Source organism: Gobius niger (genome assembly GCF_951799975.1).
Source record: "Gobius niger genome assembly, chromosome: 3".
NCBI classification, from domain to species: Eukaryota; Metazoa; Chordata; class Actinopteri; order Gobiiformes; family Gobiidae; genus Gobius; species Gobius niger.
This window is the reverse complement of record NC_136854.1, coordinates 4,953,960-4,977,440: the sequence shown is the minus strand read 5'-3', so window position 1 is coordinate 4,977,440 and position 23,481 is coordinate 4,953,960. Positions and strand designations below refer to the sequence as shown.

The 23,481-nt window shown below is 43.2% G+C and overlaps 1 protein-coding gene and 1 long non-coding RNA gene across 3 annotated transcripts; one reads left to right on the top strand and one right to left on the bottom strand.

Moving 5' to 3' along the window:
- Positions 1-1,595: 1,595 nt before the first annotated feature.
- mtif2 (mitochondrial translational initiation factor 2) lies at positions 1,596-18,401 on the bottom strand. 2 transcript variants are annotated; one of them, XM_079554066.1, is made up of 14 exons: positions 18,267-18,401; positions 16,181-16,292; positions 13,064-13,178; positions 10,600-10,771; positions 10,367-10,527; positions 7,803-7,979; positions 7,571-7,710; positions 6,142-6,266; positions 5,817-6,021; positions 4,724-4,979; positions 4,471-4,611; positions 2,232-2,396; positions 2,027-2,167; positions 1,596-1,782 (listed from the first exon to the last, which is right to left on the bottom strand). In XM_079554066.1, the coding sequence occupies exons 2-14, from the start codon at positions 16,289-16,291 to the stop codon at positions 1,610-1,612; spliced, it is 2,082 nt and encodes a 693-aa protein (XP_079410192.1). In that variant the 5' UTR covers position 16,292; positions 18,267-18,401; the 3' UTR covers positions 1,596-1,609. The 2 variants fall into 2 exon arrangements, with proteins under 2 accessions (XP_079410192.1, XP_079410193.1); XM_079554067.1 differs by having other exon boundaries at positions 18,190-18,390.
- A 4,088-nt stretch (positions 18,402-22,489) lies between these two features.
- LOC306960713 lies at positions 22,490-23,279 on the top strand. The gene is made up of 4 exons (XR_013792694.1): positions 22,490-22,612; positions 22,850-22,910; positions 22,990-23,118; positions 23,213-23,279. It is a non-coding gene; the product is annotated as an uncharacterized lncRNA (long non-coding RNA).
- Positions 23,280-23,481: the final 202 nt, after the last annotated feature.

Sequence of the window (23,481 nt, the reverse complement as noted above, 5' to 3'; positions counted from 1 at the left end):
GGGATCATTGATACAAATGAGACTTCAAACGACCCAAGAACAGTTTAAAAGCCTATAACCCTTTAAAAGTCCAAAGAGTTTTTCTTTAGTAAAAATCACTCTGACCCATGTGACCAATGTGACCCATGTGACCCATGTGACCCATGTGACCACGCTGGGGGAGGTGAAATATTTTTAACCACGCTGGTTTTAGTCTATCAGCCCGAAATGTGGAAGCATTTTCAGAGCATTAACTGTCTCCTGTCAATCAAGCTCTGGAGCTCTGTGGAGGCTCCGCCCACTCCTCAAGCACAGGGAGTCCCGCCTTTTTGCCCTTTTAAGGCACAGGAGGCGACAGATCGGCCATTAAGGTTCGCACAGGACTCGGGAACCTTTTTCAATGAATGGGGCTCATCTTTATTATATTAGATCTATGGTAAGGACAGTCAAATTGGGCAAATGCTGCTGAAGCAAAAGTTCACAAACTTTCATGGGGTCAACTGTTAGATTGACCCCATGAAAGTTTAAGGTTCAGGGGCTAAGGTTAGGACATAGAGGCTATACTTTGATGGTTTCGGACGCAGCCTGTGAAAGGATGAAGCTCAGCCAGAGCTGAGGAGGAGAACATTTCCTGGAGCAGATTTTATGCATCGGCACTCAATAATATTATTAGCGTCTTACCACCCGCCAGTTTGCCTTTACCCAAATCCAAAAGCTTCTCGACTGGAGTTTACAGCCTATAGGCCAGTGTAACCTCATTTGAAAGCTAAGACCTACAAAACTGATCTAAACAGATTAGTTTTGTAGGTCTTTTTTAGATCTAATTTTTGCCACTATTTCATTGCTTTGTCACAATTTTGTCACTTTTTTTGGTTCAGCTTTTGTTGATTTTTTGGTTGCGTTTCTGTCCTTTTTTTCTTCTGTTTTTTGGCGCTATTTTGACGCTTGTTTCAAGAAGCTTTTAGATTTGGGTAAAGCCAAACTGGCGAAAATGTGCTCGGTTCAGGTGGGGGTTAAGAGGTTAAACAGTGCATGGAAAAGGCAAAACAGGCGCTCCATGAAAGCCAAAGTTCTCATTTCCTCACGTGAAACACAATGAGACCCTCGTTAGGAAACAGAGAAGTTCAGAACATAATCTTTATTTAAATAAAATTAGTCTTTACAAAAACATAAATTACTTTCTAAAGCTCTGGTTCAGAACCAGGTCTCAAGTCTCAGGTTCTTCCCCCATGATTTACTCCAGTTTTAGTTCATTGTCCAGTCCTGGAGGTGGTCAGAGTCCGGGAGCGGAGCAGGTCACTTGAGGAGTTAGATTTGATGGAAGTTTCCCTCACAGGTTTGTATTTAAACATGTGTTTTTAATACCCCCTCTTTAACAACTTAAAATACTGTACTGGGCTTAAGTGCCATATCCAAATGTTTCCAAACAAGAAAAGCATTGTTTTTATTCTCTGTAATAGGAAACCGTTGCTAACAGGCCCCTCACATGCCCTCCATACCACATCGCATAAGTGGCCCTAGACTGGAGCAGCATGGACCCTTTTAGACGCTCAGGTTAGGACGAGGAACACCCGCACAACGCTCCGTACCACCTGGACGGCGGATCTTTAGTCCCAGTCCCGGTCTGGGTTCAGAATCCGGGCGGGGTCCAGCTTGTGGTCTGGACACAGTCCTGCAGCTCGTAGCACTGGATGATGTCCCCGGGGCTGAACTCCACGTCTCCCTCAGCAGAAAGTCCACATTCCATCCCCACCTTCACCGAGGGGACCTCGTCTTTATGGTGCTTCAGGGCCGACAGCGAACCTGCACCAGACCGGACCAGACCAGACCGGGTTAGGGTCAAGGAAGATTAAGATTAATTCAGATCAAAGTGGAAATATTCACTCGTTACAGTTGCTCTTAGACAGTAAGAAAAAAAAGGGCAACTATGTCTTGTAAAGGCTTAAAGGCTTCTCACAGTGCACTGCAGCCTCACGTACAGGGCTCTTCTCTGGACTTGATTTCGCAGTAGTAGCAGTAATAGTAATCGTTTTGCAGTAGTACTCACCCTCCCACAGTACTGCTCTCCCCCGCAGGACTCTGAAGTTGTGTTTCTTGTCCAGGACTCCCTTCTGGACTCTGCATCCGGCCACTGGGACCTTCTTCTTCCCCATGGAGACCTCAAAGACCATCAGGACACTGGCCTCCCCTGAAACAGACCACACACAGGCTTTAGTCCCGGTCTAATCCCAGTCCCGGTCCCGGTCTCATACCCAGGAGCATCTCGGTGGTGGCGGGAGGGAGTTGGAGGCTCAGCTCCTGCTGGAGTTCTTCAATGAGTTTGTAGATGATTGTGTGCAGTCGGAGCGGCACTTCCTTCTTCAGCGCCGCCTGCTGCACGGGGGGGGGCACTGCCACGTTAAAGCCGTAAACAGAGCCTGGAAAACAGAGACATGAATGGACAGGCATCGTCCAATTAGCTCTAGGCTCGCCAAGTCCAACGCTTTTGCCGTTCGACAAATGCATTCACCTCAATCACACACACAACACGCCGTTACTTTGTGATTATTATTTTTTCAATAATCGAGCAGCCCGACCGTCCAGTCCTGTTTATTTGTTATTAGGATCCCCATTAGTTGCCACCAGGGTAGTCTTCCTGGGGTCCATCACAATATTAAGAGCAAACAGAATACAAATCCAAAAAACATATACAAAAAAATGAGACACTATAATATAGGGAGAAATAAAAATAGTAATAAAGCAGTAATTATAAGCAGATTTTTCACTAATCTCTTCTCAACATACAGACAGAAGAGAGTCTGATGCATGTTATCAACGCTCATGCTCAATGACAGCGAAAAGCCAGTCTTGCAGCTTTGTTTTGTAAGAATGCACTTCTTGACTCCGCATCGTGCATTATAACCGTCGAATGCACGGCTCCGAGTTGTTTAATCCGCTTATACCATGGTCCCACAAACGTAACATTTATAATAAGTATTTGTTTCATTTGCTAAAGTCACTAAATATGCCAGACTACCGGGACTATTTTATGCGGGTTATTAGCCGGTCACTGAAGGCTCGTCTCAGAGCGAGTCATTCTCCGCAGATATTACGAGGATCTCAGTCAGGCTCAACGACACAACATCAGCACAGAATCACAACACAACAGGACTAACCCGGAAACACTTTTCCGTGGAAGTAAACACCGATGTGCGGCACTCGTGGGCAGGAGTTATTTCACTTTTACGCTGCTTAACCTGAAGCTAGCTAGCTAGCTCAACCAGCTCAACTGTTTATGAAACAGCTGTGGTGGAGTCGCTTACACCTGGGCCCCACGAACTGAAACTTTTATGTTTGACTTTACTAATCCAGACAAATATGTTTAAATGCAGGATCATTTTATGTACGCCTGAAAATGATGAATAGTGTCTTAACCGTTTTCAATAGAAATGTAAAGCTCATATGTTATTAACAGTAGCTAACCTAGCTGCTCACTCTCCTCTACTTCCCATTTATCAAACATTTTGTTTTGGCCAAAAACGTTGAAATTAAACAAAATCCATCTCATACGTTCCTGTCAGTCACTAATTACGCCTTTATCTGATTCAGCTGTGTCATGCGTTGCTATGGCGATGCCCACAGCGGAGTGATATCCCAGTGATTTAACTACCGGACTACGTGTGCGGTTATACGAAAATAATGCACGCTTGTTAGCACCCACCAGCCAATCAGAATCGAGTATTCACCCAGACCATGGTATAAGCAATACTTAATGAATGAATGAATATCTTTCCTTGGAGCACATGACCAAATAACCGAACAATAATCGAGATGAGACAATACTAATAACTGTATGCCTAGTTTAACTGAAAAGCTTGTCATAAAACAGGCACATCGTCTTATAACAGACACAGCCCGACCCGTGTTGGTTACGAGCTCATCAATGTGATTAGAACAGCTCAATCTATCATTTATAGTTAAACCTAATATGACAAACTTATGCACTTGCTCCAGAGGTAGGTTTTTCAAGGTCAGTATCAACAACGGTGCATTTATTAAAGCATTGTTAGAACCTAGAATGATACATTTTGTTTTACTAGCATTTAAAACAAGCCTGTTATTGTCTAACTAAGATCATCTGTTGCATTATATAAAGTAGAGTCATCTGCATACATTGTTACAGAGGTGCTCTTTAAAACAGTCGGGAGATCATTTGTTAAAATAGAGAAGAACAATGGCCCGAGACAGCAGCCTTGTGGAACCCCACAGTCTAATCTCCTGATAGTAGAAAAAGCACCATTAAAATACACGGACTGAGATCTGTTAATTAAGTAACTCCTTATCCATCTGTAAAACCATATGCAGGCAGTTTTTCCAACAGTAAGTCATGAAAAGCTTACATAATATATAAGCTTTTCATGACTTACTGTTGGAAAAACTGTATATTATATATTTTTTGCGTCAAATTCAGCAAGCCAATCATCAGTCATTTGAACTAGTCCTGGTCTGTACCTGAGAAGGTGTGGGCCATGTTGATGTCGGTCTCTGTGATGTCTCCGGTTCCGAAGTGGATGAGGTTCAGTTCACACTGTTCCTGAGCGTCGTACGAGTCCAGGACGTTCAGCAGAGTCTCCACAGAACCGTCTACGTCTCCTAAAATCAAACTTAACATTAGAATGAAAACAAAAACAAAGTACAGGAAACCGTCTACACCTCCTAAAAACATCCAATCCTGCCCTAAACAGATGAAGGACTGAGGACTCACCCTTGAGGATCAGTCCGAGCCGGGGCCCGCCCTCCTCCTGCACCCACTCTTTGGGCCGCGTGGCGAACGCGTCCTTGTTCTTCTTGTAGAGGGCGCGCTTCCGCTGCCTCCAGCTCAGGTGCGCCAGCTCCGCCCTCTCCTGGCGGTACAGCTGCAGGTGAGCCTCCTGATTGGCTGTGATGGTCTTCTGGTCCTCGGACATACGCTGCTGCTCGTCCAAGTACTGCCTGTAGGCCACCACCTCCCGCGCCCTCTGCTGTTTGAGCGAGGAACAGCACCCGTTAGTCCTGGGGGTCTCATTCATAAAGCTCATATACGGACAAAAGGAGGCCAAAACCTTACGGACAGACTTTTTCGCGTCCATTGAGTTGGATTCTGTACAAAATGCTTGGTATAAATAAAATATCGGATGTCGGCAGATACTCAAACCCCCAGTATCAGTAGTGGTATCGCAGGCAAAAGTTGGATTGGTGGATCTCTACTTAACCTCTTAACTCCCACCTGAACGGATCCTATTTTATCCAGTTTGGCTTTGCCCTAATCAAAAAGCTTCTTGGGAAAAAAGCACCAAAATAGCCACAAAAAAATGAGAAGAAAACAAGGATGTAAACGCAACAAAAGTGTGACAAAAATTCAACAAAAAAATGACAAAAATTCAACAAAAATTCAACAAAAGTGACAAAAATTCAACAAAAATGTGACAAAAATTAAACAAAAAAATGACAAAAATTCAACAAAAATTCAACAAAAGTGACAAAAATTCAACAAAAATGTGACAAAAATTAAACACAAATGTGACAAAAATTTAACAAAAAATGACAAAAATTCAACCAAACAGTGACAAAAATTCAGCAAAAATGTGACAAAAATTCAACCAAAAAGTGACAAAAATTCAACAAAAATGAAAAAAGAAAGAAAAAAAAACATACAAAAGGTGACACAACACAGCAACAATGCGAGGAAATGTTTTGTGGGTCTTAGCTTTCAAATGAGGTGTTACACAGGCCTATATAATAGCCAAAGAGGACAGAATGCATTTGGTTTAGGCGGGTGGTAAGAGGTTAAAATGGTCCAGCCCCGGTCCAGTCCGTACCTCTGTCTCCACCTCCAGGATCTCCTCTCCGGCCGACGGCGGCTCCCTCCAGCCGCAGACCTGCACGGCGCAGCTCGGTCCGGCCTGTTTCAGGACAGTGTTGTTTTCATCGAACATGAACCGGACTTTGGCCCAGGTCCGGCCCGAGACCAGCACCGCGCCCCGCCTCAGCGCCCCCCTCTGGACCAGAGCGGTACTGACAGGCCTGAGAGGAGACACTTTACTGACGAGGACTCAAGACAAAATATCCAACGACAGTAATATAAACTGCCATGAGAGTCATTTCAGTCTCACCCTCCGCCCTTCCTCCCCCCAGGCGCCTCACCCTTTGCCTTTGTCGTTGCGGCTCTCGATCACCAGACCTTCCATGAGTCCGTCGGGTTCCGCCTTCAGCTCCAGAACTTCAGCCAAGGCCACGACGGCCTCGGTGAGCTCCACCAGCCCCTTGCCCTGAAAACAGCCAATCACAGCGCTCCGTCAGCACCTGAACTGAAACCCAACTTTACAACACTTTTCAGAGACAATTATTCATTAAACTGTTCACACTGCATTCCAAAGTATTATGTAAATTGTATTTCAGTGACATAAAGGTAAAAAAAACAAAAAACAAAAAAAAACTTTTTAAATGAAACTCATGGATGGCTTTGTGTCTCAGGGCTCTTTGAATCACTGGAACAACTACTGAAAAAGGATGTTCCACTTTATTAAGCAGATCATCCTTTTCAAGCAATATAGGAAAGAAGAGGGATCTCTCTGCTGATGAAAGGAGTGAAATAGTTGAATGCCTTGGTCTAGGTAAGAAAATATATATAACAAATATATTAACAAAAGATTGAGCGTAATCCTCATACTGATAAGAGATTTGTGGCTGACTCAGAGCACACATGGGTTTGTGCAGATAAAGGCACAATGAGGACGGTTTCTGCCAGACAAATACATCGAATTAAGAGAACAGCTGCTACAAAGCAGCAGACAGGTGTTTGAAGCTGCTGGTGCCTCTGGAGTCTCCATAACATCAAGGTGTAGGACCCTCCAGAGGCTGCAGTTGTGCATAAACCTTCTATCCGGGCCTCCCCTAAACTGTTCATTGAAGCTGAAGCAGAAACGGCTGCAGTGTCTCAGAAATACATGAGGACTCATTTTCAAACAGTCTTGTTCACTGATGAGGCCGTGTAACCCTGGATGGTCAGATGGATGGAGTAGTGGATAGTTGGTGAATGGCCACAATGTCCCAACAAGGCTGGGATGTCAGTAAGGAGGGGGCGGAGTCATGTTTTAGGCCAGAATCATGGGGAGAGAGCTGGTCGGCCCCAATAGGCTCCCTGGAGGTGTGAAAATGACCTCTGACAAATATGTGAAGTTTCTTTCTTCTATGCTACAAAAAGAAGAGCCGTGTTTTCTCGAACAAGATCATCTTCATCATGACAACGCACCATGTCCTGCTGTAAAGAATCCCTCTGCATCACTGGCTGCTATGGGCATCAAAGGAGAGAAACTCATGATGTGGACCCCCTCCTCCCCTGACCTAACAGCAGCTCTGGGAGGCTATTCTGGCAGAAGCTGCTATCAAAGGTCCTATGTTAAAACATAACTTGACCTGTTAAGATGTCTTTGATTGAAATAGCTTTTGATTTCAGTAAAAATGACCTCCTAATGCTGCAAATTCAACAAATGACCATTTTCAGTTAATTAGGCTCGTAAAGAGAAGAAGAGAACGCTCTTTTCTCCAACACAGAGTGACACGTGTGACGCACCTGCAGCGCCGACACGGGGATGGCCTGGATGTCTCCTCCGAACTCCTCGCAGATCACATCGTGCGACAGCAGCTCCTTCTTCACTCGCTCGGGGTCGGCCTGAGGTTTGTCGCATTTATTCACTGCGACGATGATCGGAACTGAAACCACAAAAACGTGTAAACCTCTGTGATTTTGAGATATTTTGTGGATATTGATGCTTGGATTGTAATTTGACTCCTATCAGACCCACCTCCCGCATTCCGGGCGTGGTGGATGGACTCCACCGTCTGCTCCATCACGCCGTCGTCCGCGGCGACCACCAGCACCACGATGTCAGTGGCTGAAGCTCCGCGCGCCCTCATGGAGGAGAAGGCGGCGTGTCCCGGAGTGTCCAGGACCGTCATGGCCTCGCCGCTCGCCAGCTGCACTGAAAACACACGCAATGGACTGAATCTCTATTGTGGAAAACTTCAAAATACTGTTAAAGGAACAGGCCACCGTTTTTCCATACTGAGATCTGTTCTTACCTGAGCTTAGATGAGTTGACCTGTCTGGTCTTTGTGTGTGTGCTCAGTCACATCCAACAACCAAAGATGTTGTTAGCATTTGGCCTCTCCCAATGTATTTCTATAGCTCCAAATGGGGGTGAAGTTGACCAGACAGGTACGGATCAACTCGTCTAAGCTCAGGTAAGAACATATCTCAGTATGGAAGAACGGTGGCCTATTAAGTATTTTCCTCCCCCTACATGTTCCTCCATGTCATAATGTATAGAATGAGCTCAGACCTGCTCACCACAACTGCCTCTAAAATCCTGCACTATCACTCAGAAAGGTGTTAATTCGGGTCCGAAGTGCCGTCATGCACGAGCTTAATATAGAAGGTGCAGTTACAAGTATGACCTGAGGTGGCAGCAGTGAGTATAAAATAGCTAACTTGCAGGGATATTTCAGGATTTTTGACATAGGGCCTCATTTCCTAGTTATCCAGAGTGTTGTTGATTTCTGGAGATATTTTTTTTGTAATTCAAGCAGTTCTTGAATTGAGTAGTTTGTGACGCTAGGCTAATGCAAGGCTAGTGCATTTCCATGGTATCTGCTAGCGTGCATTAAAAACAGTGTGACCCGCTCCACAGTGCACCTGAGGCAAATCACTTATAACACCAGACTAACCATATAAATGTCTGTGTCCATAGAATCATTTAAAAGAACTTATATTTGAGCAGCATCAGCTTCGTGGTTGTATAAGCTACGCAGCGGCGGAGTGATCTGCTAGAAAATAGTCCCTCAAAATGTGATCATTCATGTGATGCAGGTCAGTTATATTCCAAACATGATTCTATCGGCCCTATGTCAAACATCCTGAAATATCCCTTTAATCCCTTTAATATAGAAGGTGCAGTTACGCGTATGACCTGAGGTGACAGTAGTGAGCATAAAATGGCCAACTTGCATCTGGCCTCTTCAAGCGACAAATGCTCCTGTTTTTCTGGTCGCCTGGCAGCTGTGGCTACAACAGCAGCTTTACCACCAAGTGTAGAGAGAATGAATAATGCAATGTACAGCGTCTTTCAGTGTCCAGAAAAGAGCTTTATTAAACCAGTGCATTATTATTATTATTTATCATCATAATTTTTGTGTCATCTCAGCCACATTCCACAGTGTGCACAGTGTATCTGTGAATGATGTTGTAGTTACTTCCTGGATATCTGCGTCCCACTGGCTACAAAACGTCCTAAAATATGCACTAAAAAAGAGCTAAGATGTTAAGGGAGAAAACGGGGAAAATCTCAACATGAATAACATACCGTAAATGCTCTAATATAGGCCGGGGCCTTTATTTACTCACGGGCATCTAGGACCAGGCCTTTATTGGAACCAGGCCACAATTAGAGACAGGCCTTTATTTCTATTTGAGCAAAACGGACGACCAGGAAAATAAAGAAAAATGAGATTTGTGTCCATTTGCACCTAAAATATTAGGTTCATTTATTAATTAACATTTCAAACCCTCTCCCAGCGGCTGGAACATTGACGCCTTTTATTTTGTCGGGACAACAGGAAGTGTTTCGTTGCTGTGGAACATTGACATCAATGTCACTGCAGGTTTCTGTTTCGTTTATACCGCGGACCGGATTATTTGTTTTTATCTCGTGTAAAAGGCGAGTTTAGACGGAGCGTTTGTGTTTGTGATCGATCATGAGACTGACCCGAGAGAAGACAAGACGCTCGGAGTTATTTTGAGGCGTGGGACTGACCTGCACACGGAGCAGCTGGACGTGCTTTGAAGACGCGATGGTGACTTTATTAAAACCCTGGAGGGTCACACAACATTTGTTGCTTTCCCTGTTTCCAAATATAGTCACAGGAGGTTTGAAAAGTGGCTAAATCTGTGTCAAAGTTACGCTCGGATCAGCTCCTCCGCAGCGTCCCCCTCGGCCCGGGTTCCCGTCTGTTTACTTCCTGCACGTGAGTTTTCATTTACACCAGTATGAGACTAATTCCTAACATGGGGAATATTTCTACCGCTATAGTTTCTAATAAAAGCCCCGGCCTGTTTAAGAGACCGGCTTTAATTTGCCTCCGCCAGCCGCGAACCCGGCCTCTGTCAGAGACCCGGCCTCTGTCGGAGACCCGGCCGCTAATGGAATACAGGCCAGTATTAGAGAATTTACGGTAATAAATTTGACTCCTTACATCTTATTCTACTTAACTAAAACTCTTTAAAAGTAATGTTGGCGTTACTTGGGTTTATTCTAGTGCTGTGTGATGCTTCAGTGTGGAGCTAGTTTGGGTTGGGGTAGTTTGTTTTTACCTGAGAAAGCCCCAATGTGCTGCGTGATGCCTCCTGCCTCTGTGGCGACGATCTGGCTCTTCCGCAGACTGTCCAGGAGCGTGGTTTTCCCGTGGTCCACATGACCCATTATAGTGACCACAGGGGGGCGGGGCTTCAGGAGGGTGGGGTCAGCGGGCGGTCTGGTGGCAGAGTGTTTATCACGGCCTTCATTCTGCTATATGTCACTGACTGGTTGTGATCCCTGCACTCACCTGCGGGTGGCGTCCTTGTTGGGGCGCTCCCGAGTCTCATGGAGTTTGGCCCAACGGAACTTCATCCCGGAGCGGGACACCACCTCCATCACCCAGGCCTGATCCAGGACCGAGTCTGGCTCCAGCTCATCCACGTCCACCGAGGTGTTCAGGAGCGCCTCCACCACGTGGTCTGATACCAGAGAGGAGGGAGAGAAGAGGAGGGAAAGGAGAGAGAGGAGGGAGAGGAGGGAGAGGAGAGAGAGGAGAGGAGGGAGAGGAGAGGAGAGAGAGGAGAGGAGGGAGAGAAGAGGAGGGAGAGGAGAGAGAGAGGAGAGGAGGGACAGGAGAGAGAGGAGAGAGAGGAGGGAGTGGAGGGAGAGGAGAGAGAGGAGAGAGAGGAGGGAGAGGAGAGGAGGGAGAGGAGGGAGAGGAGGGAGAGGAGAGAGAGGAGAGGAGGGAGAGGAGGGAGAGGAGAAGAAGGAGAGGAGGGAGAGGAGGGAGAGGAGGGAGAGGAGAGAGAGGAGAGGAGGGAGAGGAGAGGAGAGGAGAGAGAGGAGAGGAGGGAGAGAAGAGGAGGGAGAGGAGAGGAGAGGAGAGAGAGGAGAGGAGGGAGAGAAGAGGAGGGAGAGAAGAGGAGGGAGAGGAGGGAGAGGAGAGGAGGGAGAGGAGAGGAGAGGAGAGAGAGGAGAGGAGGGAGAGAAGAGGAGGGAGAGGAGGGAGAGGAGAGAGAGGAGGGAGAGGAGAGGAGAGAGAGGAGAGGAGGGATAGAAGAGGAGGGAGAGAAGAGGAGGGAGAGGAGGGAGAGGAGGGAGTGGAGGGAGAGGAGGGAGAGGAGGGAGAGGAGAGAGAGGAGAGGAGGGACAGGAGAGAGAGGAGAGAGAGGAGGGAGTGGAGGGAGAGGAGGGAGAGGAGGGAGAGGAGAGGAGGGAGAGGAGGGAGAGGAGGGAGAGGAGGGAGAGGAGAGGAGGGAGAGGAGAGGAGGGAGAGAGAGGAGAGGAGGGAGAGGAGGGAGAGGAGAGGAGAGGAGAGGAGAGAGGAGAGGAGGGAGAGGAGGGGAGGGAGAGGAGACGAGGGAGAGGAGAGGAGAGGAGGGAGAGGAGGGAGAGGAGAGGAGAGAGAGGAGAGGAGGGAGAGGAAGGGAGGGAGAGGAGACGAGGGAGAGGAGGGAGAGGAGAGGAGGGAGAGGAGAGGAGAGGAGGGAGAGGAGGGAGAGGAGAGGAGAGGAGGGAGAGGAGAGGAGAGGAGGGAGAGGAGAGGAGAGGAGAGAGAGGAGAGGAGAGAGAGGAGAGGAGAGAGAGGAGAGGAGGGAGAGGAAGGGAGGGAGAGGAGACGAGGGAGAGGAGGGAGAGGAGAGGAGAGGAGAGGAGAGGAGAGGAGGGAGAGGAGAGGAGAGAGAGGAGAGGAGAGGAGAGAGAGGAGAGGAGGGAGAGGAAGGGAGGGAGAGGAGACGAGGGAGAGGAGGGAGAGGAGAGGAGGGAGAGGAGAGGAGAGAGAGGAGAGAGAGGAGAGGAGAGAGAGGAGGGAGAGGAAGGGAGGGAGAGGAGACGAGGGAGAGGAGGGAGAGGAGAGGAGGGAGAGGAGAGGAGAGAGAGGAGAGGAGAGAGAGGAGAGGAGAGAGAGGAGATAGAGGAGAGGAGAGAGAGGAGGGAGAGGAGGGAGAGGAGAGGAGGGAGAGAAGAGGAGAGGAGGGAGAGGAGAGGAGGGGAGGGAGAGGAGGGAGAGGAGAGAGAGGAGGGAGAGGAGGCAGAGGAGGGAGAGGAGAGGAGGGAGAGGAGGCAGAGGAGAGTAGGGTGAGGAGGGAGAAGAGAGAGAGGAGAGGAGGGAGAGGAGAGGAGAGGAGGGAGAGGAGAGGAGGGAGAGAAAGGAGAGGAGGGAGAGAGAGGAGAGGAGGGAGAGAGGAGAGGAGGGGAGGGAGAGGAGGGAGACGAGGGAGAGGAGGGAGAGAAAGGAGAGGAGGGAGAGAGAGGAGAGGAGGGAGAGAGAGGAGAGGAGGGGAGGGAGAGGAGGGAGAGAGAGGAGAGGAGGGAGAGAAAGGAGAGGAGGGAGAGAGAGGAGAGGAGGGAGAGAGAGGAGAGGAGGGGAGGGAGAGGAGGGAGACGAGGGAGAGGAGGGAGAGGAGAGAGAGGAGAGTGAGGAGAGGAGAAGGAGAGGACAGAGAGGAGAAAGAGGCAGAGGAGGGAGAGGAGGAAGCACAAGAGAGGGGCAGAGGAGAAGAGGGAGAGGAGGGAGAGAAGAAGAGGCAGAGGAGAGAGAGGAGGAAGAGAAACAACTTTTTTATCCATTTAAGACCATAGAAACCTGTTCTCCAAAGGCCTGACACAGTTTATCATCTGCTCTGATGTTCATGACTAACTGCAGAGCTTTGACCCATCATTGTGAACCGTATTCTCCAGCGGGACGGCCATCTCTGTCCACGGGGGGCTGGGACATTGGTGCACACTCTTACACCTGTTACTTAATCAGTGTGTCCAGTTATTTTTACCAAAGTCTCGGTCCATGGCTCGGGCCAGCTCCTCCACGGTCATCTTCTGCTTTATCTCCACTTCCTGTTTGTGGATTTTGGGTTTCGGCTTCGGCTCCTTCTTATGACCTTTGAACTGGACAGACCCCTAATACCCCCAAACACAGAGAAAAGTTAGCACATTCATTTCTTAGGATTTGCAAAGATTTCATCAAACAGAAAGAAAATTGGAGAAAACTGGCGACAAATAAAAAGCAAATAAAAAAGTGGTCAATTGTCATGTTGGTATTTTCGACGTACTAAGCCATCGCTCAACATGGTGATCATTTGCAAATAAATTTAGATTTCACGCCAGTTTGAATCCAATTTATTGCTTTGATGCTAAAGCCTGGATTTTGGCAAAATTCATTGAACGATTTTTAACCTCTTAAGAGCATTTTCTCCAGTTCAGCTTTACCCAAATCCTGTAGGCCAGTGTAACCCCTCATTTGAAAGCTAAGATCTACAAAACTCATCTGAATGGATGTTTTTCCTCACGTCATCAGATTTTTTTTTCCATCATTTTTTGGGGGGTTTTCAACAAATTTTTGTCACTTTTTTGTATATTTTTTGTCAAATTTTTGTCAAATTTTTGTCAAATATTTATCACATTTTTGCCACTTGTTCATCATTTTTTTGTCTATTTTTTGGAATTTTTTGTCAATTTTTTTGTCCTTTTTTAGTCATTTTTTTGCTACTTTTTCAACATTTTTTTGGGCAATTTTTCGTCACTTTTCTGTCACTTTCTGTAAAATTTTTGGTCATTTTTGTCCATTTTTTGTCAAATATTTATCACATATTTGCCACTTGTTCATCATTTTTTTGTCTATTTTTTGGAATTTTTTGTCAATTTTTTTGTCCTTTGTCAATTTTTTTCTACTTTTTCATCATTTTTTGTCAATTTTTCGTCAGTTTTTTGTCACCTTCTGTAAATTTTTTTTGTCATTTTTGTCACATTTTTTTGGTCCGTTTTTTGTCCATTTTTTGACAGTTTTTTGTCTAAGTTTTCTCAGTTTTTTTTCACATGTTCATCATTGTTTTCGTCTCAGTTCTGTCGCTATTCGAGTTGGCGCATTGAGTTGCCTTGTGTACGAATATAAATAAACGGTACAAATAAAGTTGCCTTGCCTATTTTCTCACCTTTTTTCCAGTCCGTAAATACCGGTGCACAAATCATCGTAGTGCTTCATCATATATTTATGCTTTGTTCCAAGTAACACAGCAAACCTTGAGTGTATTTACACATATACAGCATGAGATAAGTTGAAATATTTAAATCAAAAGTATTTTTTTTCGGTGCATGATCCGCGGATGCAGCCATTTTTCTGTCTCTTTGGTCTGTACCGCAAAGAATTATGGGCAATGTGCTTTGCTAAAGTCCGCTTGGAAGTGTGGATCATCAGGGGCGCAAAGGGGGCGGGGCCAAAGACACCTGTGGAAGATTGGGACGCCCTACGCACTCGCACCCATCATCGGGAACGCGCATATGAGGGGAGCGAGGGTGGAAGTGCGAGTATTGGGACAGGGCCATAGTCCCAACCAGAGGTTACATTAACCGAAAATTCTCCGTCATTTACGGAATATTTTTTACTTTGACGGAAAATTTCAAAGGCCGTCAGTCATTTTGAAGGATTGAAAATCAAGCCGTAACGGGGAAAAAAAGACGCAGCTCTGCTGTTTTTCATGGCGCGCGGGGCTCTCTCTCTCTCTCTCTCAAAAGTTTCACACCGCGTCTTGTCTTAGATGAGCTCTTACAAGTTGTATCACTGCCTAGCTAGCTAACTTTCCTGACCCGGGCGCTAACAACAACATGGGGAAGAAAACCACGATGCAAACGCGGTTAAAGGCTAATAATATCCTTCCCATCTGGAGCACTCTTCTCACGTACGTCTCAGGACGAGCTCATCTATTTCCCCCCCTCTCTCTTTCTCTCCCACGTGTGCGTAGCGGCGCCACGTAGTGCAGTGATGTGAACTGGTAAACATTGTATATATGCACATAATATGCAGCCTATATATATACACATTTATTTCTTTTTTTTAAATGCTTATAATGAGAGATTAATTAATGAAGGATAAAAATAGCTCATGACGGATTTTTTTCAAACCTTTCCGTCAAAATGAAGGAGAGAAATTATTCCGAGCGAAACCACTGGTCCCAACCACAATGTAGAGTCCGTTTTTTCTGCACCGTTTCCTCTCACAACTTAATACTTAACCTTTTAACTCCCGCCAGAAACGGGAGGATCTTTTTCCTCACGTCATCCGATTATTATTTTTTTCATCATTTTTTTGTTGGGTATTCAACTCATTTTTGTAACTTTTTTGTCATTTTTTCGTCAATTTTTTTGTAACATTTTTGACGTTTTTTCGTCAATTTTTTATCACATTTAGTCATTTTTTTGTCATTTTTTGTCATTTTTTTGTAATTTTTTTCGTCAATTTTTTATCACATTTTTGTCACTTTGTTATTTTTTTGTCATTTTTTAATCAAATTTTTGTCATTTTTTTGTCATATTTTGTCACATTTTTGTCACATTTTTAATCAAATCTTTATCACATTTTTGTCATTTTTTGTCACATTTTTGTCATTTTTTTGTCACATTTTTGTCATTTTTTTGTCACATTTTTGTCATTTTTTGTCACATTTTTGTCATTTTTTGTCACATTATTGTCATTTTTTTGTCACATTTTTGTCATTTTTTTTGTCACATTTTTGCCACTTTTTCATCAATTTTTTCGTCACCTTTTTGCCAATGTTTTCTCACTTTTTTGTCACATTTCCATCATTGTTTTCGTCTCAGTTTTGTTGCTATATTCACAGCGTTTTTCCAGAAGCTTTTGGATTGGGGTAAAGCCAAACTGGAGAAAATGTGCTCGGTTCAGGTGGGAGTTAAGGGGTTAATACTTTAGTCGAATTCTATATAAATGTGTACATTTCTTGCGATAATTGTGATGATCCATAGTTAAGCTTAGTAATGATGTTAAAGGGGATATTTCAGGATTATTGACATTTCCTAGTTATCCAGAGTGTTGTTGATATATTGTTATTGTGCAGCCCTATGTTCGAGAAGCTACAGAGGGGAAAAGGGGTGATTACCTGTTTGGAGGCGTGTCTCCTCTGTAGAAAAGGGGCGGGGTTGGTTCGAGTCGGAGCCACTCGTAGAAGAGGAGCCACCAGCCTCCAGGCTCCACGATGAACCAAGGCCATCCTGCACAGAGAGAGAGAGAACGCAAAATAGTGATGAAAACGAGAAGAAAACACAGAAAAAAAGTGTCGTTCTGTGACGAAAAAGGGGCATAAAGGAGATGGAAAAAGAATGTGAAAAAAGATCTTTGTAGGTCTTGGCTTTCAAATGAGGCCTATAGGGTAACGCCTCATTCTCGAAGACGGCGTGTACGTCACAGTCACTGATTACTATGACAACGGACAGCGCCATTTTAGCGTGGTTTCCCGCTGTCTGACATAGCAATGGATAAATCAAGAATCACCGAACATCTGTCATGGAAAACGGACAAATGGCCGAAATCGGGCATGACATTGGCACGTGGCAACCATTTAGCCTGGTTTTGGCACAACAGAAAACAACACAGGCCACAGCAGTGTCACTTGTAGCTTCATGTTTTGAGAGGAATTTCCATTTAACCCCTTAACTCCCGCCTGAACCGAGCACATTTTCTCCAGTTTGGCTTTACCCCAATCCAAAAGCTTCTGGAAAAAAGGTGTGAAAATAGCAACAAAACTGAGACGAAAACAATGATGGAAATGTGACAAAAGAGTGAGAAAACATTGACAAAAAAGTGACGAAAAATGGATGAAAAAGGGGCAAAAACGTCACAAAAATGTCACAAGAAATTGACAAAAAATGGATGAAAAAATGGCAAAAATGTGACCAAAAAATGACAAAAATATGACAAAAAATACAAAAATGTGACAAAAATTTGATAACAAATTGACAAAAAGACAAAAAATTACCAAAAAAATTACAAAAATGTGACAAAAAAATAAAAATTTGACAAAAAATTGATAAAAATTTGACCAAAAAAAAAGACAAAAAATGACAAAAAAAATTGACAAAAAAAATAACAAAAATTTGACTAAAAAATGACAAAAAATAAAAAAAGTGAGAAAAAATGACAAAAAGGTTACAAAAATGAGTAAAGGTTATTGATGGAAGTGAGCGGGGGAAGTCTTTAGGAGTTACTGCGCGGACGTTTTACTCCTCGTATCATTACGCCTCACAATATAGTACCCCTTTTTATCTGCTTATAAAATCGACATGTTACATTTCTGTGTAAATATACTTCGCATGAAAACACTTCACGTAACTTTATTTAAATAGGGAACACGTGGAAGAGCTTGGTAGCTTCTATCGTGAGCTTTTTTGGAGCTATATGACATGTGGGAGAGGCTGCGTATGTGCTCCGTTTGCCTGGCAGAGCGCACGGACAAAGACCAGACGGGGATATATTAACACGTCTAAGGTTAGGTAAAAACATATCTTAGTATGTAAAAACGGTGGCCTATTCCTTTAAGAACCTACTGGCTTCCTTTGAGTGCTGTGGTGTGCATTTAGTTTATTTTTTTTTACTGTAATGTAGCTGTGATCAAGCCACAAAGATCTGACCAAAACACGTCAATTAAAATAACCAAGAAAAACGTGATGAAAACACAACCAAAGAGGAAGAAACGAGAAAGAAGCTTAATTCGTTTTGTGAGTATTAGCTTTCAAATGAGCCCTTACACTGGCTCGAAGAAGCTTTTAGATTTGAGTAAAACTAATGAGACTTTTGAGGTTAAAGTAGAAAATAAAGCGCTTCCTGCTGGTCTGATCTAAGTTTTGATTTTTTTCAAGTCTGTTCCTCCATAATCACACACACTTGTCCTACTTTTATTTGAGCTGGTCACCCCTGGTCAAGGCTCTTCTGAAGCTGAAGGTTGCACTGCGCTGACTGCACAAACATTTGGATAAAACAGACAAGAATAAGCCACGACAGCTCACATATGAGGCTGGATGAAGGAAGCGCATTTTGATTTAAAAGACAGTGTCCTCCTCGTGATGTAACTCCACATTAAACCCCAACCAGACACCAGAGGAATCTACTCACAGAGGAATAAACCCCCTGCTCCGGCCCTGTCCGGTGTCAGTCCTCCCTCGGATCCGGCTCAAACCTCGGAGTCTCACCTGTGTCTGTCCCGGTCCTGGTCCCGGGTCGGCCCGCGCTTGTTGTGTTTGCGTTTTTTGAAGCTGAAAAGCAAAAAGTCACGACGGTACTGCGGGCGCCGCCATGACAGTCCTCTGAGGTGGATTCACGAGGAACCACAGCGCCCCCCAGCGGTGCGGGAGACCAACACGAGACGGAAACGTTAGTAAATAAAAATAAATATACACATTATAAAATATAAAATATAGAAATAGCTATAAGCGGAATTCTGTTGTTGAGTCTGGAGCGCTGTCTGTTTCAAACATAAAAAATAAATTAGCCTGAAAAAAAAGAAAAAAAAAAAAATGTTTTTGTTTCGTATATCCCATTGCGTAAGTGATTAAATATCCGATTATTTGTATACAATAATAATTAAAAAATAAATAAATATAAATGTAGAGCCTTTTATGAATCAACGGTCATGAACGTTGCGTCACTGCGGCGCTGAGCAAGAGCGCGAAACTCGGAGAGGCAAAGTGATAAAAAAAAAAAAAAAAAGGTAAACCTCCTTCGTGCTCCGGTGAAAGAACGAACCACATCCCGCTCTAAAGGAATCTGCCCAGCCCGAGGAGAGAGCCCCGTGTCCCGCCAGGTGCCTGCCATTTCCCCCCTGGTTAACTGGTTACCTGCACGTCTCTGCGGAGGAGAAGCTCCGGTCAGGCCGAGACACTTGAAGCTTTTCCCGCAGCGCCGACGACTAGCTACATCACTTTACGGTAATTATCCCGTTTAATTTTTCGATTTAAACCAGGCTTTTGTCAAGTGTAATGATAAGTTAGACTTTATATTCTATTACAGTTTGTTTGGAAACGAAGCGGACGTCAGAAAACGAGAGACGCCGAGATCGAAAAAAGGCAAATAGGTTAACCATTCTTTTTACCACGCCAGGGGGCGCATCGAAATGGCCAACTGTGTGGCCAACGCTGTTTTGGCCACATTTCACTGGCTAAAGGAGTGGCCAAAAGTCCGCTATCCTCTTTCCGAGTGGCAAAAACTGCGTTTAGCCACGTTTTACAGTGGTTAATCACGAATTTACCGATTAATTTGTGACATAGATTGTATGGCATCTTTAAAGAGCACATGGGTGAAGACTAATTAGTGGATGGACCCTGCCAACAAATTTGAGTAAAGTGTAGCCATTTCTCCCTTTTGATGCTGCTGCTATGACTGCTCTAACGTTGTATGCTGAAAATACAAAAACATCACTGCCTTTACTACGATGAGTGTGATATCAGATCAACTCCTGTTCTTCTGTTTTATTTAGGCTTTTTATTTATTTTGGAAACTGAGCTCACTGGAAGGAAACATAAACCGGCGCCTAGCTGACACTTCCAATTCTGCGAACCCAGCAATTAGATAAATAAGCATAGGCAAATACAAATTAGTTATTTTAGCTCAACAAGTTGTACGCTGCCGCCAGCCCGGGTGAGGAATGAGCTTGCGAGAGCGCTTCTGACACCTATCCACAATGGCTTGCGTGTGCGTTTTAGCAAGATAAGAACAAGAGGGCATTTTTTTGAAGGCCGAGAGTTATGTATTGTTGATTATCACATAGCCTATACTACTAATAAAATATGCTTATCTTGGTTTGATTGATGTAGCCTATTATTATTTTCTTATTATTCGTATTCTTACTATTACAAGCGATTCTTTTATATCCTAGCATCCAAGTCCTCTCTGACCCACAGTCAGTCCATTTTAAATTTTATCTAGGCTACATGGTAGTAAACTTATTATTATTACGATGAGGATTATTATTACATTTGCTTTTGTAATACATTAAATGTGGTTCTTATTTGTTTTAATTTATTTCCCAGTTTAAAAATGTGTAGTCTTCCAATTATTATATCATCCTGGAGTTACTGTTGTCACTTGAGTTGTCCAAAGTAGGCGACAGTATTTTTCCACGAAGTTTCGCACTTGTCAAGTCACGTGATTGTAGTTGGGGGAGGGGGTCATCATATAAACCCCGTTATTCAGAAGGAGGGTACAGGTACTGTTAGAAGACGTATAGCCGGCATACAGCATATCGTTGTGTGGAAAAATGGCAGGTGAGAATGACTTTTATTATTTGTTAGTTGTTCAAAGGGACACAAATCATATTCAGTTATACATTGGGTATTGTATGGAATACTGACAATGACATACCGTACACTGGTAGTTTGTAATGGCCCTATTTTGTTGTCTTTTATAAATTGTGTAAATGTAGTAGATTAAGAGGGTAAAGCTATAGCTATATTATTGTACTATTTTTAATGTTAAAAACATAAGATGGTTGGGGCACAGGCCCTTTACAGTTTCTGTTCTGATTCTTCTATATAGGGTGGGGGAAGGGATTAACTAGTCTGAAGTAGACATAATTTCTCTGGCCAAATTACATTTTGATCTTCATCTTATCTTATTCAAATATCCGGCATTATATAGTGCATCAACAACATGTAACTTTTTGGCCATGTCATATTTTTTAAATGATTGCAATTACTCGGCTGTTTCTCGCTACTTCATCTGCTACAGGTCCTCTTCAACTGTTTAAAAGATGTGTCAGAATTTTTGGCTTGCTCTAGCAATGTTTGCGAGTTTTGCACCAACAAAGAAATTGGCAATGAAGGACATCTTAGGAGAAAACATCTTCAAAAAGCTGTGTACATGCACCAAAAGACAGGTAGGCATGAGAGCATTAACTGAGCGGATAATTATTTAGATATGTGATTATGCAATGTACCTGTATTACTGCCTTTAATGATTGCAGAATTATTGTTGTTGTTGTTAATGTTATTTGTGTAATTGTTTTGTAGTTGCCTGTTTCTGCAAGGCCAAACCACAAATCAAGAGATGCCATTACCATTGTCCTTTCTGCAAATTCAAGGCTGTTGTCAGAGAAGATGTTTTCAAGGCATTCAGTTTGGAGTTGCATTCAACAATGCAACAAGGTATAATAAGCTAGTTACATGTGTCTTTTTTCAATAATGCACTGCAATATGTATGTTTATATTAATGGTATAGTTCATAATAATGACAGCATTATTTTCACTTCCAAGTCTGTGAGTTTAGGGCACTATGACTTCATCCTTTGGTCTCGAGACTGGTTGAGATTAAATCATTTAACTGATCAAACTTTGAAACAACTGAAGGTGAGTCATCTCATAATCACTTTATTGTTTGATTTCTACAATTTATTTTTTCCCCCTTTTTTCTTATTCTTTGAGATAGCAGATAGAGTCTTCCTGCCAAGAATTGTTGAAACTGGCAATCACTTTATTCTATGGGTAGGTATTTGTTTTCATCCATTCATATATTGTATGATTATATTTTCTATAACAGTGATCATTTTTATTATAGTAATAATAATGATAATCATGTCTCTAATGTACTGATAGGTTCTCGATTTTACAAAACATGAAATACGCATCTATGACTCGTTAAACATCTACACAAAAATTAGCGATGAACACATGGCTCTTCTCAGGTAGGTTGCTAGCAAAGGTTCCATAACATCATCACCTACATGCTTTAAACCAAAATCACAACTGTTTTTCAGGAATGTTTTCAGAAACCAGGGCGGTCTGACTGGATGGAACACAACTGTCCCTCAACAGTGGAGGCAGAGAGATGGCGTTAACTGCGGCATCTTTGTGTGCTCAGTATGTATACTCCTTTGTGTTAAAAAATGTGAGTATCTTTAAAAAAAAATCTAAATTTGTTTGTCTAATGTGATATCAGGCTGTAGAGAATGAAGTTCAAAATATGAATGTCTCAACACTAACGCTAACACGCTCTCAGTGCCGAGAGCTAAGAATACACCATGGTACTAAAATGATCGAAGGCCTTTCAGTTGAGGTAGTTTTCTTTAATATGCATTATTTTTGGGTACAATATTTTTCTAATCTTTCACTAGTTACATGGTTCTAATTAACTATTTCTCTTGCATGTAGGATTTCCCTTTGACGGATGAAAAAATGGACGAAATTAATGAGGCCGAAGAAAAAATAATTCAGGCCAAGAAAAGAGCCAGAAAGACTCAAATTCACATTGTTTATCCTGGGAACTGGGAGTTTGCGTTTTTCAGCGAGAGAAGGGGACTCTGAGGTGAAGTATATTTAAATGCATTGACCAATGACTATTGCTGCATTTTCTGTGTTAAGATGAAACACATACTTGTTTTTTTGCAAATCTCTTTGAAGAGCGCTTCATCCCAAGCCAAAACTTTTAAATGGCTTAACTGCAGCACTTGTCAAAGATGGATACATTTTGCATGTGCCGGTGTACAGGGGAATTGGACAAAAAAGAAGTTTTTCTGTGGTTGCCATAAAATCCCTGATTCATCTTTGTAAGTATATTGCGTTTTAAAATGTTGTTCTTACAACAATGGTTGATAATCATACATCACTTCTAAGGGTCACCCTGCTATAGTCTATCTCTATTTGTCAAATGATTATTTACTGTAATGTGATAATTGTTCTGAAACAACAACTACTCGAACCTACAACTTTATAATCAGTCTCTAAACCGACACTGTATTGGTCATGCTTTGTCTTTGCTAATCTATATTACCTTTTATTGGCAGGGAAATAGGCATTGTGGAGACAGCTGACGTTGAGACTTTTATGTCTGACCAAGAAATCCTGGTATAACTTATAGCAACATATTGTAGCTTTTTTTTTTGCTGACCAAAGTAGGCTTCAATAACTTTGTCATATTCCACAGTCCCTGGAAAAAGATCTTAAGTCTGGCAGCATTCTGTCTGGAAGAATGTTCCTTTTTCAAAAAACGCATTATGCTGACCTCCTCAAAAGGAGGTACGCTGAACACATAACTGTGTTTGATGACACAAAGGTAACATTGGTCCCCCAACTTTAACCTTTCAAGATAACATTAACATACTCATTTTGAGTATTTCAAAATGTAACTGTATCGCCCTTTCCCCCAGACTGAACAGCTAATAAAAAGGCTGCAGACAATGTTAAGCAAAGATTCCCTGAAATACGTGAGAGAGGTGATTTTGCCAGAGGTAGGTTACAGATTGAGATGTTTTGTATTGTGTCATTGTCAACAATTGTGTTGATTGGCATACATTTGTGAAGAAAAGTAAAATAGTGATTAGTGAATAGTGATATGTTTTTTATTTTTTTAAATCAATAAAATTTAGTGTTACAAACGTTTATTTTATGAAACAGAACGACTGTTTTGGCACTTTTA

Coding starts and splice junctions, on each gene's coding strand:
- mtif2 (XM_079554066.1), bottom strand. CDS start 16,291: ATGGCCTTGGTTCATCGTGGAGCCTGGAGGCTGGTGGCTCCTCTTCTA. Junction 7,980..10,366: donor GCACATTGGGGCTTTCTCAG/GTAAAAACAAAC, acceptor GTGTGTTTTCAG/TGCAGCTGGCGAGCGGCGAG. Junction 2,397..4,470: donor CATGGCCCACACCTTCTCAG/GTACAGACCAGG, acceptor TCTGTTTTCCAG/GCTCTGTTTACGGCTTTAAC.